This window comes from Rattus norvegicus, chromosome 9 (genome assembly GCF_021556685.1).
Source record: "Rattus norvegicus strain SHRSP/BbbUtx chromosome 9, alternate assembly SHRSP_T2T, whole genome shotgun sequence".
Taxonomy (NCBI): Eukaryota; Metazoa; Chordata; class Mammalia; order Rodentia; family Muridae; genus Rattus; species Rattus norvegicus.
Window position 1 is genome coordinate 75,869,996 of NC_141542.1, and position 17,854 is coordinate 75,887,849.

Below are 17,854 nucleotides of genomic sequence, written 5' to 3' on the forward strand. Positions count from 1 at the left end.
TTTGCAAGGAAGTCATCTCGATCTCTGTCCTTTTTCAGAAATCTCTGGTAACAAAAATGATTGTTCTGGACACAGAGCTAAAAAATAATCTTAAAGAGGCATCCAATGTTTCTCCTTGACCTTCAGCAAACCATGAATTGTTAAATTTTGAGAATTCTGAAGAATATTTTACAGTTTCCCTTCAGGTGTCCTCTCTAGTTGGTAAATAACAATTTAATCCTTCAGAAATAAGCCAACTCCACACACACAGACACACACACACACACACACACACACACACACACACACACACACACACAAAGAGAAGTTAATTAAAATAATCCTCTATTCATGTTTGTAAGTTAACTGCATAATCCCTTCAGCTTATACAAATGCTGGCCATTTTGAATTTTTAAAACTTCTTTGGTATATGGTACGCCATCTGTAATTCTGGCAATTGGGAAGTTGAGGCCAGAGGTTTGCCACAAGTCTAAGGCTTCTGTGAGCTACGTAGTGAGTTCTGCTAGCCTGGGCTACAGAGTGAAATACTCTCCCACCACTCCCCACATCCCAGTCTAAAATCTAATCTAATCTAATCTTTCTTTCTTCCTTTCTTTCTTCCTTCCTCCCTTTCTTTCTTTCTTTCTTTCTTTCTTTCCTTCCTTCTTTCGTAAGGTCTTAATACGTAGTCGAGACTCAGGATCCTTCTGTCTCAGGTCTGTGTCACCACATCCAGCTAGGATGTAATTTGTCTATGATAAAATCTGCCATCTTCTTTGAGGAAACAGTCAGCAGGTTGCATATGCCATGGCGTGCATGTCGCACTCGGAGGACAGCTTGCCAAAGGCAGTCAGTTCCCTCTTTCTACCTTTGGGTCTCAAGGCAAAGTCAGGTCAGTAGACTTGGTGCAAAGACATTTACCCAATGAACCATCTCACCAGATCCAAAATTAGCATTTCTGACAAATTTTATTGTAATGAATAAGTGAAAGTTTATTGTGATAACAAATAATTTCCCTCGGTTGTATGTCAGTCAAACGTTTAACTGTTTTCCTGCCTACTCCCTGTTCTTTTGCATCATTGGTCTCTCTTACTTTCTATCTCTCTCCTTTTAAGTGTCTCAAATGTTAGTAAATCTTTGAATGGACTTGTCTTAGATCGTATGTAGCAATCTGTTTCTCTTTTTGCCTTTGTTTTGAGATACAGACTCACTCTGTAACCCAGACTGACCTCTAATTCATGGCACTCTTCTTGCTTGCTTCCCAAGTGCTGACCATACAGGCAGGGACCCCATACCTTGCTTGCTTGTAGCAATTTTGAAATAAAACTTAAAATATATGCTCAAGGTTAGTGTCTTAAGGTTTTTTTTAGAAAGATTTATTTATCTATTTTGTTTATGTACAGTCTAATTGTCTTCAGACACACCAGAAGAGGGCATCAGATCCCATTACAGATGGTTGTGAGCCACCATGTAGTTGCTGGGAATTGAACTCGGGACCTCTGGAAGAACAATCAGTGCTCTTAATCACTGAGCCATCTCTCCAGCTCCCTTAGTTAGAGTTTCTATTGCTGTGAACAAACACCATGACCACAGCCAACTCTTATAAAGGAAAACATTTAAGTGGGGCTGACTTGCAGCTTCAGAGACTCAGTCATTAGCATCAAGGCAAGAAGCATGGTGTCATGCAGGCAGACCTGGAGCGGGGAAGGAGCTGAGAGTTCTACATTTTGATCCACAGGCAGCAGGAGACTGCTCTACTGGGGCTTATGCTTGAGCATATGAGACTTCAGAGACCACTTTTACACTGAAACACTTCCTCCAACAAGGGCACACCTACTCCAACAAAGCCATACCTCCTAATAGTTCCACTACCTATGGGCCAAGCTTTCAAATGCATGAGTTTATGGGGGCCATTCCTATTCAAACCACCACAATTAAATCACGTAAAAGTTAAGATTTAATGTCTGAAAGTTCGGTTGTTAAATATCCATGATACTGTTGTGATAACAGACTTAGCCCTTTTTCTCACAGAAATTGTTGTGCATGTTATTTGTGTCACGGAATAGGGGATGGGGGTGGGGGCGGGGGTTAGGGGTGGAGGGCTGGGGGCTGGAGAGATGGCTCAGTGGTGAAGAGCACTGACTGCTCTTCCAGAGGTCCTGAATTCAATTCCCTGCAACCACATGGTGACTCACAACCATCTGCAATGAGATCTGATGCCCTCTTCTGGTGTGTCTTAAGATAACTACAGTGTATTCATATAAATATTAAATAAAATCTTAAATTAAAAAGAAGTAATGTCATATATATATATATATATATACATATATATTTAAATGTGCCACCATACCCAGCTCAAACTCCTCTCTCCACCGTTGACTCTGCACTGTTAGTAGAGTTTTATCAACACAGGCATTTATTATATAGTGTTTGAAGGAATGACTGCCCTGTCAGACTGAGATGGACTTCTGTTTGGAGGCAGAGGGAGGAATCCTCAGCTCCCTTTCCACCCCACCGTTCTCTGGTTCCTTTGACTCTAAAAGTTGGCTAGGTGGCACACTCGTTTGAATGTTGGAAAACCAATCTGAGTCAGATGGCACACATCTGCAATCCCGGACTGGGGAAACTGAGGCAGGAGGATTGCCTCCACTTGGAGGCTAGCTGGGCTAGTCTTGTGAGAGACAAGGACTCAAAAGAAAAAAGTTTGAAAACTAAGAGGCTTTCAGGAAAGCAAGGGATAAGACACCCCTCGGCATGACCACTTTAGCGAGGGGAAACCCAATAGACACTAGTCGAATTCTGGAAAAGTGAGTGTAGCCACAGAACTGACTGGTGGCTGGGGTAAGCTGGTGTACCCAGTTGTATTCTCTCGGTAAGAGCCTCCTGGTGCACCCAGTTGTATTCTCTCGGTAAGAGCCTCCTTGTTTTCGGGTGTGCACACATGAGCGCCAGCCGCTGCGGTTCTGATGCATAGTTCTTTGCACTGATGAGCTAAAACTGCTGAAGTCATGAGGCTGCTCCAGGCAGAGCCCTCGTGTGAGTCACACGAAAGCTCCACTCTGCTGACCTCTGGCAGAGCGGGGAGCGAATGAGGAGAGAAGAGACGGATGGGAAGAGGTTCAAGTGCCGGTTTTCTCCTTGAACCTGGACTAGTATGGGTCAAGAGCTGTGTGCAAAGAGCCGGCAGCCAGGATGCAGTTGCTACCACCGTTCGGAGGGAGGCGAGGCGCACAGCTGTCAGAGGAGCCAGCCTGGAAGCACCTCGGAGCCTGCTGTATTTGAGGTACTTGTATCCCGGGAGGAGCATCTTTAGTAAACCAAGCGATTCAGACAGACACTCCCTCTTGTAGCAGGGTCTGATTCCTCTGCGGTAGGTCTAAACTCATAAAAAGAAAATTCTATTAAAGTCACAGAGGATTTATGACTGTAGTTATCAAGTTTGGGGATGTACTTGTAAACCAGACGAGGGGAATAAGCCTTGGGTTTGGCCTCTTTTGACTTGAAACAGAGAAAGTGGTTCTTCTCTGGACATCTCTGAGCCACTAAATTGTAGGGCTGAACTGTAGAGGGCAAGCCGCCATACCGGTAGGTCCACTGTGGATTCTCAGTTTCAGTAATTAGCTCGTGATCATTAGCAGTGTCTAACTAGATTCTTCTAAGGTGTTACATTAAGTACCCAGGAAGGTGGGCAGGTATGGGGCAAACTGAGTTAAATGAGGAAAATGGAAAATACCCTCAAAGAGACTGGGTTAAACTGTGCAGGTGAAGGAAAAATTTAGTATTTCAGTAATTGGTACCATACATGGTTGTCTCTAAGATCTGACTTTCAGGAAACCTGCCTTTCATGGTAGGAAGCCTACACAACAACAACAACAGCAGCAGCAGCAGCAACAACACAAGCAAAAACCAGAACCAAACAAACAAAACCAGGCAAATAAAAACCAAGAAAAGGCTTGCCAGCCACCAAGTCTGACTGCACACATTGTGTGCGTGCTTTCCTCTTCCTCCAGCTAACAGACCTAAAAGAAGCATCATGTTCCTCGGCTTCATTTCACCCCAGGGGACTCCAGGCTGCCAGAGTCCAGAAGTTGGAGAGTAAAAGGCCACGGAGTAACAGTGATTCTTTTCAGGAAGAGAATCTGAGGCAGGGGGTGCCATGGGTGAGTGAACCGCTGACAGGCATCAAGGAGAATTTCATGGGTGCCTGTCTAGGGAAGCTAGTCTAGCCTTCACCTTCCAGGGACGCCTGTGTGGGCTTGCATGTGCTCTCACACATACACACACAGACACACACAACACACACACAACACACACACAGGCATACACACACACAACGCACAGACATACACACACAACACAGAATACACAGGCACACATGCGCATAGACACACACAAAAACACACACACACATGAACACAGACACACAGACACACATGGTCATGCACATACAGATACACATACACACAGACACACACAGAGACATACACACACATGTACACAGACAGACAGGTAGACAGACACACATGCACAGGCACACATACAGAGATGCTTACACACACATACATGTACACAGACAGATAGGTAGACAGACACACATGCACAGGCACACATACATACACAGACAGACAAGCACACACAACATAGACACTTACACACAGACACAAACACACACAGACACACACACAGACACATATACACATACACACACACACACACACACTCTCTCTCTCTCTCTCTACTGTCTAATGTCCCTGGGGAAAAGATAAGTCAACATATTTTTTATATGTTCTTTCTATCTTCCCACCTCTCACCCCACCCTTGGAGCAGAAGAAGAGCTTCCCTTTTGGGGCAGCCTCATCTTACTTGAACTTGGAGAAGCTGGGTGAAGGTTCTTATGCCACAGTTTACAAGGGCATCAGCAGGTAAGTGACTTGTTAAAGACTTTTTTTTTTTTTTTTGTTCTTTTTTTCGGAGCTGGGGACCGAACCCAGGGCCTTGCGCTTCCTAGGCAAGCGCTCTACCACTGAGCTAAATCCCCAACCCCGTTAAAGACTTTTGATAAGGGCATCTCCCTATTTTGATAAGGGCATCTCATCTATTGTATTATAAAGCCAACTGACATAGTAGAAACATTCACAGCTTTTGGGACTGTGGCAGGATATCTGGGCCAACGGGATGGTAGACATGGTGTTTTTTTATTTTTTGTTTTTTAGATTTTATTTATTTTATTTATATGAGTATACTGTAGTTGTCTTTAGACACATCAGATGGTTGTGAGCCACCATGTGGTTGCCGGGAATTGAACTCAGGACCTCTGGAAGAGAAGTCAGTGCTCTTAACCACTGAGCCATCTCTTCTGCTCTAGACAGGGTGATTTTAACAATCTTGAAAAGCAAAACAAACAAACAAACAAAGCGACATCAAAGAAAAAAACAAAACAACAAAAACCTAGCTAAAATCAACCACTGAGGAGGGTAGACTTTCTCCACTGTTGACCTCCAAATCAGTTACTACCCAGTGAGAGCCAGTTGGTGTCTTTAGAGCTTCTCTTAGCCCTTCCTGACTCTCACAGTGTGGGCTATCCAAAGGCTGACGCTCTGCATTCCTAAAACATACCGAATGGCTGGGAAAAAAGAATGTGTATCCAAAGACCAAGTGGACTTGGTTTGAAGATGAGGTTCTGGCCGTCCATCTACCCTCTAGTAAGGGTAGGAGAGTTGGAAAACCTTACCTCTTAGCTTAAATAATCCAATGAAGAAAATAATGACTACTGGTACTCATACTTTAAAAGTGCAAGTACCATAAAACTAAATATTTGTGTTTATCTTAGAGTGTGTGCATTTGTGCTGTCTTTGTTAAAATAAGATTATCAGGGAAATACAATTTTAATTGTATAGAACCAGGATTTGATTCATGACCACAGATTACCCTGGGAACTAAGAATATAATATATTGCTTTCAAGAAACTCAGTTTAGTAATAGAATGGAAAATTGTGTCAGAAACACTTCCCGACCTGAGTTGAAATCTCCACATCCATGTAACAATCCAGGGGAAGCTATGAGTGCCTTAACCCCAGCGCTGTGAGGACAGGAAGGAGTGGAGACCAGAGGATCAGACCAGTGGAGCTTGCTAGTCACTAGGCTAGCCCAGGTGTGGTGAGACCTTGTCACAAAAGGACTCCAGGTTCCCTTTTGATTATCCTGTGAATCTGCATCCTGTGAGCCCAGTCCCTTAATTCTTAGGAGATAGCAAGCACACATTTTCTTTTAATATTGCAAAATAATTCGGAGGTCTGCCTGCCTCTGTTAAGCACAGACGATAAGGTAGCTGGGTGGGACCCCATCATGAAATTAGCATTTCTACCACACCTGAGTCTAACCTTGTTCTGTCCCAGGCCAACCCTGAACTCAGCAGTCAGTCTGCCTTTGTAAGCATAAAGGAAAAAAAAAAAAATCTAGCTGGGAGGGACCTCCAGTGACCACCTTTCCCTAAAGCTCTTTTTCTCCTTTCTTAGTATATGAGTACTCTATCTGCATGTACACATGCATGCCAGAGGTAGGCATCAGATCCCATTATATATGGTTGTGAGCCACCATGTGGTTGCTGGGAATTGAACTCAGGACCTCTGAAAGAGCAGCCAGTGCTCTTAACTGCTGAGCCATCTCTCCAGCCCCCTATTTTAAGTTCAAAATTTGAAAGACAAGTGAGTGCAAAAATCTGGGTAGAATGTTCCTGTGAAAAGGAGAAATAAAGGTGAGATAAATAGAGACTGGGAAATGCAGTTCCAAAAGTAATGAAGTTGAAGTTAAAATTGATACCCACAGAGAGTGAACTGTGAAGGAAAATCCAATTTAAGCCAGCACTTGGGAGCGGTTTGGCGAAGCCACAGGGGCATCAATGGAAGAGTTTCCAAGGGGCAAACCTGCCAAAACCGGGGCACAAAATTAAGTGGTATTGAGTTATAACCCAAAGAATAAAATATCTATGAGTTTCTGCAGCTACAAATGAATGGCTCAATAAATTAATAAAGAAGAGAGAAGAAATAAATCTCCCATGCAAAAGAACCACAGTTACCTTACGTGGATCTACTCTCTCAGAAGTGGATCTCAATGATTCCATGCTCAAAGTGCAGGTTATACTTAGCAATGTTGATCCTAATATAGGGGTGGTGGATAGTCGCTTCACAATAGACACTCAACAAGAACTACCTCAGGGGGTTGGGGATTTAGCTCAGTGGTAGAGCGCTTGCCTAGGAAGCGCAAGGCCCTGGGTTCGGTCCCCAGCTCCGAGAAAAAAAAAAAAAAAAAAAAAAAAAGAACTACCTCAGACAGGCAATTACAGTCAACATCAAGAGTCTCAAGTCATGACAGGTGTCCCCATGATAAAACATGGTCAAGATGCTCTGGGCCTTCCCCCAAACTCAGAATTCCAGTTTAATCGTAAGAGAAACATCAATAGGAAATGAGTGTCATTGGGGTACATGATGTTAAATGCCCAAACAATCAACACTTTTATGGAAAAATCAAAAGAAATATCAGGAAAACACTCTAAGAGAGGGTCATCCTTCAAAGTTCTTAACCTGCACTCCTCAAAACCATCCAGGAGATCAAACCCAAGGAAAATGTAGCAAACCATACAGCCAAGAGGGGCCTAGTACAACTCAACAACTGAATATAGTCCTGCATAGAATCTGGACAATAAGAAGGACATGAAGTAAAAGTTAAAGAAATCCTGGCTGGAGAGATGGCTCAGAGGTTAAGAACACTGACTGCTCTTCCAGAGGTCCTGAGTTCAATTCCCAGCAACCACATGGTGGCTCACAACTATCAGCTATCTGTAATAGAATCTGATGCCCTCATCGGTTATTTCTGAAGACAGCGAGGGTATACTCATATACGCAAAATAAATAAATCTTAAAAACAAAAAATCTGGGGCTGGGGATTTAACTCAGTGGTACAGCGCTTGCCTAGCAAGCGCAAGGCCCTGGGTTCGGTCCCCAGCTCCGAAAAAAAGAAAAGGAAAAAAAAAATCCATTAGATTGGAATGTTAAAAAGTTTAAAATCCTAATGAATTATGAGCTGTAATATAATGTGTCAGTTGGTTCATTAATTATCATTATTGTACAATCTTTTAGTTTAGGTTTTTTGTTGTTTTGCTTTGCTTTATGATAGCAGCTTGGTGTCCTTCAGGCCAGCTGTCCTTCCTGTGTAGCTGAGGCTGACCTTGAACTCCTTGGTTTCCTGCCTCCATCTCCCAAGTGCTAGAAGTCGCCATGGTGTGGGTTGCCGTGCCCAGTTTGGTTCACTAACTGTAACAACTGTGCCTTCCTAAGTCAACAGTCTTAAGTCAACAGAAGAAACATCAAGGATACAGGAACTTTCTATACTGTCTTCTTAATTTTTCTGAAGTTCTAAACTCGCTTTTTCAAACTGAAGTTTCAATCAATAGAGCTGAGACTGAGCTCAGCAGTGCAATGCTCTTCAGGAAGCACTCTGGGCATGGCTTCACTCTAATGAAGACATGTGCAGTGCCTATTCTATGACTTTGTAATAATGGAATAATTCCCATTATTCCAGGAAACAATGGAAGGCAATGGAACATACTTAACTGCAGAAATGATCACCATGGTTTTTCATTGAGACAGTCTCATGCAAGCCCAAGTTGGTCTAGAACTCACCATGTAGCCCAGGCTGACCTTGGGGCAACCTTCCTCTTACCTCAGCCACTCAAGGGCTAGGGTTACAACAGGAGCCACCATGCCCAGCACAGTATTCTTAAAATAACTGCAAACTGCAGTTTATAAGAATTTGGAATTGGCAAAACACATTGTGATGTATTTGTATGATAAGATACTATAACATTGTTAAATTCCACATTCTATAAGATGGAAATGATAAAACCAAGCATGGTGGCTGGCACTTGAAAAACTGAGACAAGAGCATTATTATGAGTTCAAAGCCAGCCGGACCATTAAAAAATACCAGGAATGATAAAAGAAAATGTGGAACAGAGAGAGAAGAAACTGTGATATATGGATCTCATGGTATTAGAAACACCATGGTTGTAAAGAACTTGCACAAAATCTTCTTGGATAAATAAATATAGAATTAAAGGAGGGAGGGAGAGGATGGGAGAGGGAGTTGGGAGACCAAGGCAAGTCTGAGGGTGCTTTGGAAGCTACTAGATGACTCTGGCTGCTAACAGGCTCACCCAGGAGAGTTGAAAGTTGGAGGCCAGTCTGGGCTATATTGCAAGACCCTGTCTGAACAAAACAAAAACTTGCATCTCCTCACCCTCTGCAAAAACAAAAATTAACAACAACAGAGAGAGAGAGAGTGAGAAAGAGAGAGAGAGAGAGAGAGAGAGAGAGAGAGAGAGAAGAGAGGAGAAGAGAGGAGAAGAGAGAAGAGAACAAAAGAAAAAGAGAAGGTGGCTGTTACCTGACATGAAATGTGGAGATTCTGAGGTCTGAAAACTAAATGAGGTGTTGACTCTCACTTTCAGATGATGTCCCCAGCTACTCTACTGAAAGTAAAAAGAGGTACAAGTGTTCAAGCAAGGGGACAGTTATGAAGTCACAGCCAAAGTTAGATGGCACACAAGGCTGGCTTAAGTGCACCAGAGGGATCAGAAGGTATTATGAAGGAGATGGTCACTCTGTGCCTCTCTGCTTTCTATGGGTGCTCTATAAAGAAAACATCACACCTTAGCAAAGAGAAGGATGTTTCAAAATACATATGCAACATGTTTTATACATAATGAGCTTTGTGTTTTGAGAAAATTCTAGGTTTAAATAGTAGGATACATTGTAAAGGAAAGGGTTTTGTTTGTTTTTTAATAGAATCTCCACTCTAAGCTGTTGCTTTGAACCTCTCAGTGAGTATGTGCGTCTGCCCCACCCCTTTCTAGGATAAATGGACAACTGGTAGCTCTAAAAGTCATCAGCATGAACGCAGAGGAGGGAGTCCCTTTCACAGCCATCCGGGAAGGTAAGAGGGGGACAATATGGACTCCAGGGATTGTTTTGATTATTCAGTGTGGTAGAAACATCGTGGAGGATTCAGTCTATCCACTCAGCATGTGGTCTCTGATATCTCCAGAAGTGATGACTATAATTTCAAAGTTCGATTTCGTTGCCAGTTTCGAAGATTATTTACACTATTATCTTCTTATTTGTTCTTGAAGAGAAAGTTCAAAACTGCTGTCCATATTATGATCTCTGTGAGCGTTTACTAAATGTTTTCCATATGTTTAGATTCTTGCTCAAACCATGTCTATACAACTCAGAAATTCATTTAAAAGAGAAGTGTAACAGCATACCAATTTTTGGTTGTTATTTCCCTGATTGTGGTTTGTTTTCTTTTTTTTTTTTTTTTGGTTCTTTTTTTTTTTTCGGAGCTGGGGACCGAACCCAGGGCCTTGCGCTTCCTAGGTAAGCGCTCTACCACTGAGCTAAATCCCCAGCCCCTTGTGGTTTGTTTTCTTGTTTCTGTTTTTCCTGCAGTGTTTAGGTCCAACACACACACACACACACACACACACACACACACACACACAGACCCACACACACAGACACACACACACACAGACCCACACACACAGACACACACACACACACACACACATTTTTTGAGACAGGATCTCACTAAGTTTCCCAGGCAGGCCTTGAACTTTCAACCCTCCTGCTTTAGCCTCCTGATAGAAGGTACATTCTTTAAGCATTTTCTCTCTCCCTCTGGGGCTGTCTCATTTATTTACTTTTTTTTTAAAAATGAGATAGGGTTTCAATAATTTGCCTAAGCTAGCCCCAACTCTAGTCCTCTTGTCTCAGCCTCCTAAGAGCTGAGATGACAGGTGTGCCTCACCAAGCCTCAGGTGGTAGTGCCTGCCTTTAGTCTCAGGCCTTGGGAGGCAGAGGCAGGCTGATCTCTGTGAATTTGAGGCCAGCCTGCTCCACAGGCTAGTTCTAGGACAGCTAGAGCTACATAGAGATATCCTGTCTCATAAAAAAAAAAAGTGGCTGATAATAGCATATAGTTCATGGAGCTGTTATGCAGATCAAGTGGGAGTACATAACAGTCCCTTTTCAGGGTTCAATGATTAGTCATTGCTATTACTTTGTTCTTGATTATTATTTTATTTTATTACTTATGGGGCATATTTTACTGATCAGTGAGAAGATTTATACCACAGTGTTTAATACTATTAGCTTATAAATTTAAAACTAACATAGCAAAATTAAAGAATACAATTTATCAACATTTAACTTAAGGCTTGTTTGCTTGCTTGTTTGAGACAGTGTCTCCAGAGAGCCCAGACTGGCTCCAAACTCGTTGTGTAAACCAAGATGATCTTGAACTCTTGATCCCTCTGCGTTTCCCTCCCAAGAGCTATGATTAGAGCTGCAGCACCACACTCAGTTATACAGTCCCTGCTGGGAGTCGAACCCAAGGCCTCAAGCATGCTAAGATGTTAGTTACTTTTCTGTTGTGGTGATAAAAATACCTCGACCAAAGGCAACTTAAGGAAGAGCTTATCTGGCCCAAAAGTCCCAAGGGTCCATCGCAGCAGGGGGGTGGGAGAGGCAGAGCGGCAAACAGCAGCCTTATAGCAGGAACAGGAAGCTAAGAGATGGCACCTTCAACCGCTGTAGGAGCAAACCGGAAGTGGGCGACGCTGCGCATTCTCAAAGCTAAGCCCGAAGCTATGTACTTCCTCCAGCAAAATTCCTCTGCCCCCAAACAATGCCACCCACTGGAAACCAAATATTCAAATACCCAAGCCTATATAAGGTATACTTCTTATTCAAACCGCCACATTAGGCAAGCACTCTTATCAACTGAGTTAAATCCCCACCCCAGGGGGGGGGGGTGTCAAAGATATGGCCTTTCCTCAGCCTGACTTTCCTGGTCTTGGCTATTTGTCTTCCCTTCATTCTTGAGTATACGCTACATGCAAAAGGATAGTGCTGAATGCTTGAGAAGTGAGCAGAGAAAGCCCCATTCTTCATTCTGTTGTTTTCAGCTGTAACAGAGCAGATGATCCAAATATTAAGTGTATAGAGGCTGTTGTAAACAGAATGACTCAGGCTCCGTGTAGCTAATGGAGGCAGGGTTTAGACTGAACTTTGAAGACTGGGTTACGCAAGCGGGCATTTAAAAAAAACAATTCTGAAAATGAGTTTATAATTCAATTTGATGCCATTTTCAAAAGTCTCTGAAGCCCCTGGGAAATATTTTACATTTAAATAGAAAGGCCAAAAGGCTATCAGTGTAAGTGGGGGACTCATCCTGGTAGGATCAGGTGCAATCTGGGGGAACACGTGGTTTTGAGCATTTAACATGAAGGAAGCTGCACTTACTGGTGTACTTATTAGTGGTCCAAATGAGAACGCGATCACGTTTGGAGACAGATGTGTGGATAGGCGAAAGAGTAATTTTGAGTGCAATAAAACAAAACAACAAAAAACACCAAGTCACCAGACTAGAGGAGGCTCTCGGGACGCGGGCTCCCCTCGTTCTCTGGGCGTTGGCTTTTGTGAGCCTGAGTTCACCAATGGCTTACACTGGGCTTTGTTGCTATTTTCCCCAGAGCTAAGTTCTCCAACTCCGCGCATCTGGCAGTCACAGTGAAACGAGTTTTGCAGCAGGTTTTGCTAACAGATGTTCTCGGCCGGCTCAAAGCCCCCGGGTGTGTATTGTTCTATATGCGCGACCATTCTCGAATTGCATGTTCGCCGAGCGCTGCCTCCCACACAGGTGTTCACAATTACAGTTAGCGTTCCTGTGTGGACTTCCTGGGTTTGTTTTATGGGGCTGGCCCTTACTGAAAGCTTTGCTTGTATGATATGAAAAACCACAGAAGGGTTTTGACACATCGGAGGAGTTCGACTTCCAGTTTCCAACAATGGCTGCTTCTTTTTCCTCCAGGGTAAAAAGCTTGCAGCCTTGAAAGCAAGGCCTCACTTAAGAACTTTGGCACTGGCTCATTTTTCCCTGGTTAAGATCTGGATGCCCATGAGACCAGAGAGTCGGAGGTTAAATGGGAAGGACTGGGAAGCAAGATAAGAACAGCTGGAGTTCATTAGTTCAAATCCAGGGTCATTAGCTAAAAAGTCAAGCAAAAGCCATGCGCGGAGAAACTCAAGAGTAAGACACCTTCTTTCCAGACCCCTGAAGCAGGAATTCTTTTCCTGAGCGAATCTGCTTGCTCTGAAGATGTGGCAGCCCAGGGCTTAGAGAGTGGGATTCTGCTATGGGACGGCTTCTCCACATAGAATGTCTGTTTGTTTTTATAGGATCTTCATATGTAATATCATGAAATTAACAAAAGTCTGAGCCACACTAAGGGAAACTCTTACTAAGCATTCATGCATCGTTTAGTCCTTTTAATGCCTTTAGAGATATTATATCATATGATCAAACTTTCAAGTAATATCTGATTCAAACTCAGAATATTAATGTGCATTCACACTACGATCCGTGCTGGGTGTCTGAGATGGCCAGGCACTTTGCTGACTATTAGATCTGCAATAGCACACAAATCCCTGCTATCCTCACTTGCTTCTCCATGATACGGAGGGTCAAAGCCAAGGCTGAACACATGCTAGGTAAATAATCTACTGCTAAGTTATTTGCCCCGCCCTCTTTTTCATTCTTTATTTTGAGGCAGGGTTCCTCTGAGTTGCTCCGGCTGGCCTTGAACTCGCCTTGTAAGCCCAGGCTGTCTTTGATCTTGCCACTTTCCTGCCCTGGTCTCCTGAGAGAGGTGGAATTTCAGGACCAGGCTATTACTGTCCTCATCCTTCTAACTAAAAGACAAAAGAGCTGGGTGTGGCGATTCAAACTTGTCATCTCAGCACTCAGGAGGCAGAGGCAGGAGGATCACTGAAAGTTCAAGGCTAGCATAGTCAGCAATGCCAGTTCTAGGCAAACCAGGGCCACCTGGCGAATCCCTGTATCAAACAAAACAAAATGGAAAAAAAAAGAAAGATAAAAAGATTGGAAGTTTTTGTAGCAATTTAAGAGTCTTTTCATTATTGACACAGAATCACATTTCGAATGTTTATTTTTATAACTGGGAGAAAATATTTTGAGTAGGTTAATTATTTTTATGGATTTTATATGAATGTGCCTTAGTTTCATTGAATTCTATATTGACATTCTAGGAATGGACCTTAAATACCTTTCTAAAAACAGCCAGCTTGGGGCTGGAGAGATGGCTTAGTGGTTAAGGGCTCTTCCAGAGGTCCTGAGTTCAATTCCCAGCAACCACATGGTAGCTCACAACCATCTGAAATTGGTTCTGTTGCTTTCTTCTAGTGTCCCTGAAGACAGTGACAGTGTACTCACATATATAAAAATAAATAAATAAATAAATCTTTAGAAAAAACAAAACGAAATAGCCAGCTTTTGGGTTGAACCTAGGACCTCCAGCCTGCCTACTCCCTTTCCTTAAGAAGTCATAGATCTATCCTTGTCCGAGAACCAGGCATGACAGGGCTCCTTCCACCACAGGCTTTTTTAACCCCTTATCCCAACACCTGGAAGTGCAAGTGTTGTTGTTGTTGTTGTTGTTGTTGTTGTTGTTGTTGTTGTAGAAATGAAGGGGTCTGAGCCTCAAAGAGGTGGAGTAACTGGTCTGACGTCACAAAGCTACTCGGCATGTTTGGGTACTAACGTCTGTTATATTTAAACTCCCCCTGCTCTACCACATAAAACTGCAAATGCTTGCACCATTTAAGCATCTCCTTCAACACGAGCTAAAGTGGGTAGCAGCAAGGGGCTCTCTGGTGCTCTCTGTGTAAAAGTGTGGGCAGACTCAGAAGCAACTCCCCAGAACAGAATGTGGTAGTGTGTGTTCAGCCCCTCACCCGCTCATCCTACAGAACCCGGAATGGCGGAAACAGTTGCCGCTGAAATCCTTTTGAGATCACTGTAAAGCAATTACTCCTAATCCATTTGTGAGAAAATTCACTGAAAAGGGTTCAGGGACCTTGCGGGGGTCATCCAATAAGATCAACAAAGAGTCTGATTAAAATCTCAGGTCAGCTATTACCACAGATGGATGGGGGCAGGCCCGGCTGACAGGAGTCCGACCACATCAAGGACATAACACATTTAGCACACACTTACAGCTCTGTGAGAAACAACCCCAGGGTGATGGCATATGAGAGGGATTTTTTTAATTTAAAATCATCATTGTTGGGGTTGGGGATTTAGCTCAGTGGTAGAGCGCTTGCCTAGCATGCGCAAGGCCCTGGGTTCGATCCCCAGCTCCGAAAAAAAGAAAAAAAAATCATCATTGTTATCATTAATGTATGTGTGTGTATCTCTGTGTGTGCACATGCACATATACAAACTCCAAGCTGTGCCACCATGCCTCTTTGGAGGTCAGAAGACAGCCTTGTACAGTTGCTTCTCCTTGTCAATTTTTACACTGGTTCCAGGGATTGAACTCAGACTTGTTTGGCAAGCACCCTTGTCCACCAAGCTATCTCACCGGCCTTAGAAGAGTATATTAGCATATATCAATTATGCGTAATATAGGTTTTATTGTGACATTTTCGTTCTTGTATCTATTTCGATCATGTTCACCCTCTCGGTATTTCTCCACCACCTCCACTTTTGTGTCATTTTGTGAGGAGTGAAGTAATGAGTTAATTAAGGTCACTTACAGGAATATGAACAAATCACCAGTGGCTATACCAGGGAAGATCTGCCTTTGTCCCTTAGGAACTGTTAATCACGTGTAGATCCTCAGGGAGGTATGGAGACTTGTGAGCTCCTCTGCTCCATCGTGGAAGGTTGATAGGCCAGTGTCTTGCAGGCTGTCACAGTGACAGAGTTTCATGGCAATGGCTGTGCCATTCCCTGAAGATATCGTTCCGCAGCACGTCCAGCTTTTGCATTATTTCCATTCTCTAATCCTTTTATGTTCTCTGAGCCTTGGAGAGGGTAATACAGATGTTTTATTTAAGGATGAGCATCCAATAGGCATTTATTCTTAGCACTTTGACCAGTTATGAGTCTCTTCAATGCCTATCACCCGGCGCACACACAAAGAGAAGCTTCTCTGATCACAGCTGACAGCGTCATTAATCTATGGATATAAGCAGAAATATTCCAAGGCAGTGTAATGTCATACCGTGTTCACTCAGTTAAGCAACTGTGACTTTCCTACTTGAGCCTATGACCCGAACCACAGACTTCGATGGGGTTTATAGGACCAGTCTGAATTCCTTACTTTGGAGCAGGCTTCACATCTCAGCATGAAGTTACCCATCCCCCAAAAGTACATGACTATTGCACCAGAGGACACAATATGACAGGAGTGGGGGGCTCAACTTCCAAAGAACTGCTCCTTTGGCCTTACCCAGCATTTCTCTAGGTCATACTGTTTCTTGGGGTTCATAACTCGACTGCCCATCTTGGTTTGTGACTCTTATGCCAGAGAAAACGTAACATAAGGAATTGTAAATCCTTTATTGTTCAGGGTCTAATGGAGTTGGGACGGCTCCATTATTGACTCCTGCATAGACTCATTAGAAGTGGCCAAGTCTTTATCGATTCACAAACATTTACTGAGCACCACATGCCAGGCCTGTGTTAGTGCTGGAAACGCAGTCAGGAGGTGGGGTCAATCTGCGTCGTTAAGCAGCCTATAGACTTGAGAAAGCTTGGGTTACCAGGGTTACCAGGATATACAGATATACTCCGGACTTTGGGAGACAGACGTGCTTTATCTGTGACTATTATGTTTCACATCTTTTCCTAAACTAAATGGAACAGTATAGAGTAACATCAAAATATGAACCACTGTGCTGGCAAAACATCCATTTTCCTAAAAATCAATCAAACGCAGATCAGAATGAAATAAAGAATCCCTTTAAATTAAATATTTGTATGACATTGTGAGATGGAAATATTTTAATACATAATTAATATTTCATTAATTACATCGTGGTTATAACTAATAATATTTAATTATTAACATATTAAACCACATTATATTGTAGCTAAATATATTAGCTATCTTTTATATTGAATAAAGATCAGCACTGGCCATTTACCTTTGGAATGTTTTATTCATCTTTTTGATTTTCTGGTGTTTTTATGGTTAAACCAGGTTAATGTATATGAGATTCTTACAGCAATGCCTGGTATATCTTAAATAGTCTAGAAGTGTTAGCTGTAATCAGTTACTATCCTCATCATCACAGGGGCAGGATACAGCTCAGGAAGACACTCTCGAGGATCTAGGATGATCTGAACATGTGCCCCCATTGTGACTCATTTATACCCCCAATTTATCTCTATGCCTTTTCTTTGGAGAAAACAAAAGTAAGTATGCTTATGTTGACATACAGGACGTTTATTTGGTTTGTTTTGAGACAAGGTCTCATGTAGACTAGACTGGCCTTGCCCTTACTATGTAGCTGAGGATGACCTTGAACTCCCAATCTTCCTACCTGGCTACATCCCGGAGGTGCTGGAATTATAAGCATGAGTCACCACATCTGGGTTACTTGATCGGTGTGAATATGGAATCACCAGAATCAGCGTGCTGGTTTTAGCATCTCTCCTCTTTCCCAGGTGACTTTCGTATCCTTAACCTTCAGATCCGATCAGATCCTGTATCCAGCTCTAATGACCAGAGAGCCCTCAAAAGTAGAAGGAAGAAAGGCCTTTTCTCCATGTTTCCCTCTCACACAAGCCTGGAAGCTAGAGCATGTTAGACCCTCTGGTGTGTGGACCCAATCAATGTAACAGTAATTCCATGAGTCATGGCCTGCTTTTCATGCAAATGCCCCATTAGTTGCTCAGTAAAATTCCATTTCCACATGGCTTTTCAGTATCCTGGGCTTTGTCAAAG

At 42.9% G+C, this 17,854-nt stretch overlaps 1 protein-coding gene across 3 annotated transcripts in view; it reads left to right on the forward strand.

The window, feature by feature from the left end:
• Positions 1–3,053: 3,053 nt before the first annotated feature.
• Cdk15 (cyclin-dependent kinase 15) overlaps positions 3,054–17,854 on the forward strand; it is a 93,613-nt gene continuing 78,812 nt past the window's right edge. For 2 of the 3 annotated variants that reach the window (NM_001431239.1, NM_001431240.1), the window contains 4 exon segments: positions 3,063–3,262; positions 3,990–4,139; positions 4,807–4,901; positions 9,890–9,969. In NM_001431239.1, coding sequence (NP_001418168.1) covers positions 3,134–3,262; positions 3,990–4,139; positions 4,807–4,901; positions 9,890–9,969 — 454 coding nt within the window. In that variant the 5' untranslated portion in view covers positions 3,063–3,133. 3 annotated transcript variants of the gene reach the window in all.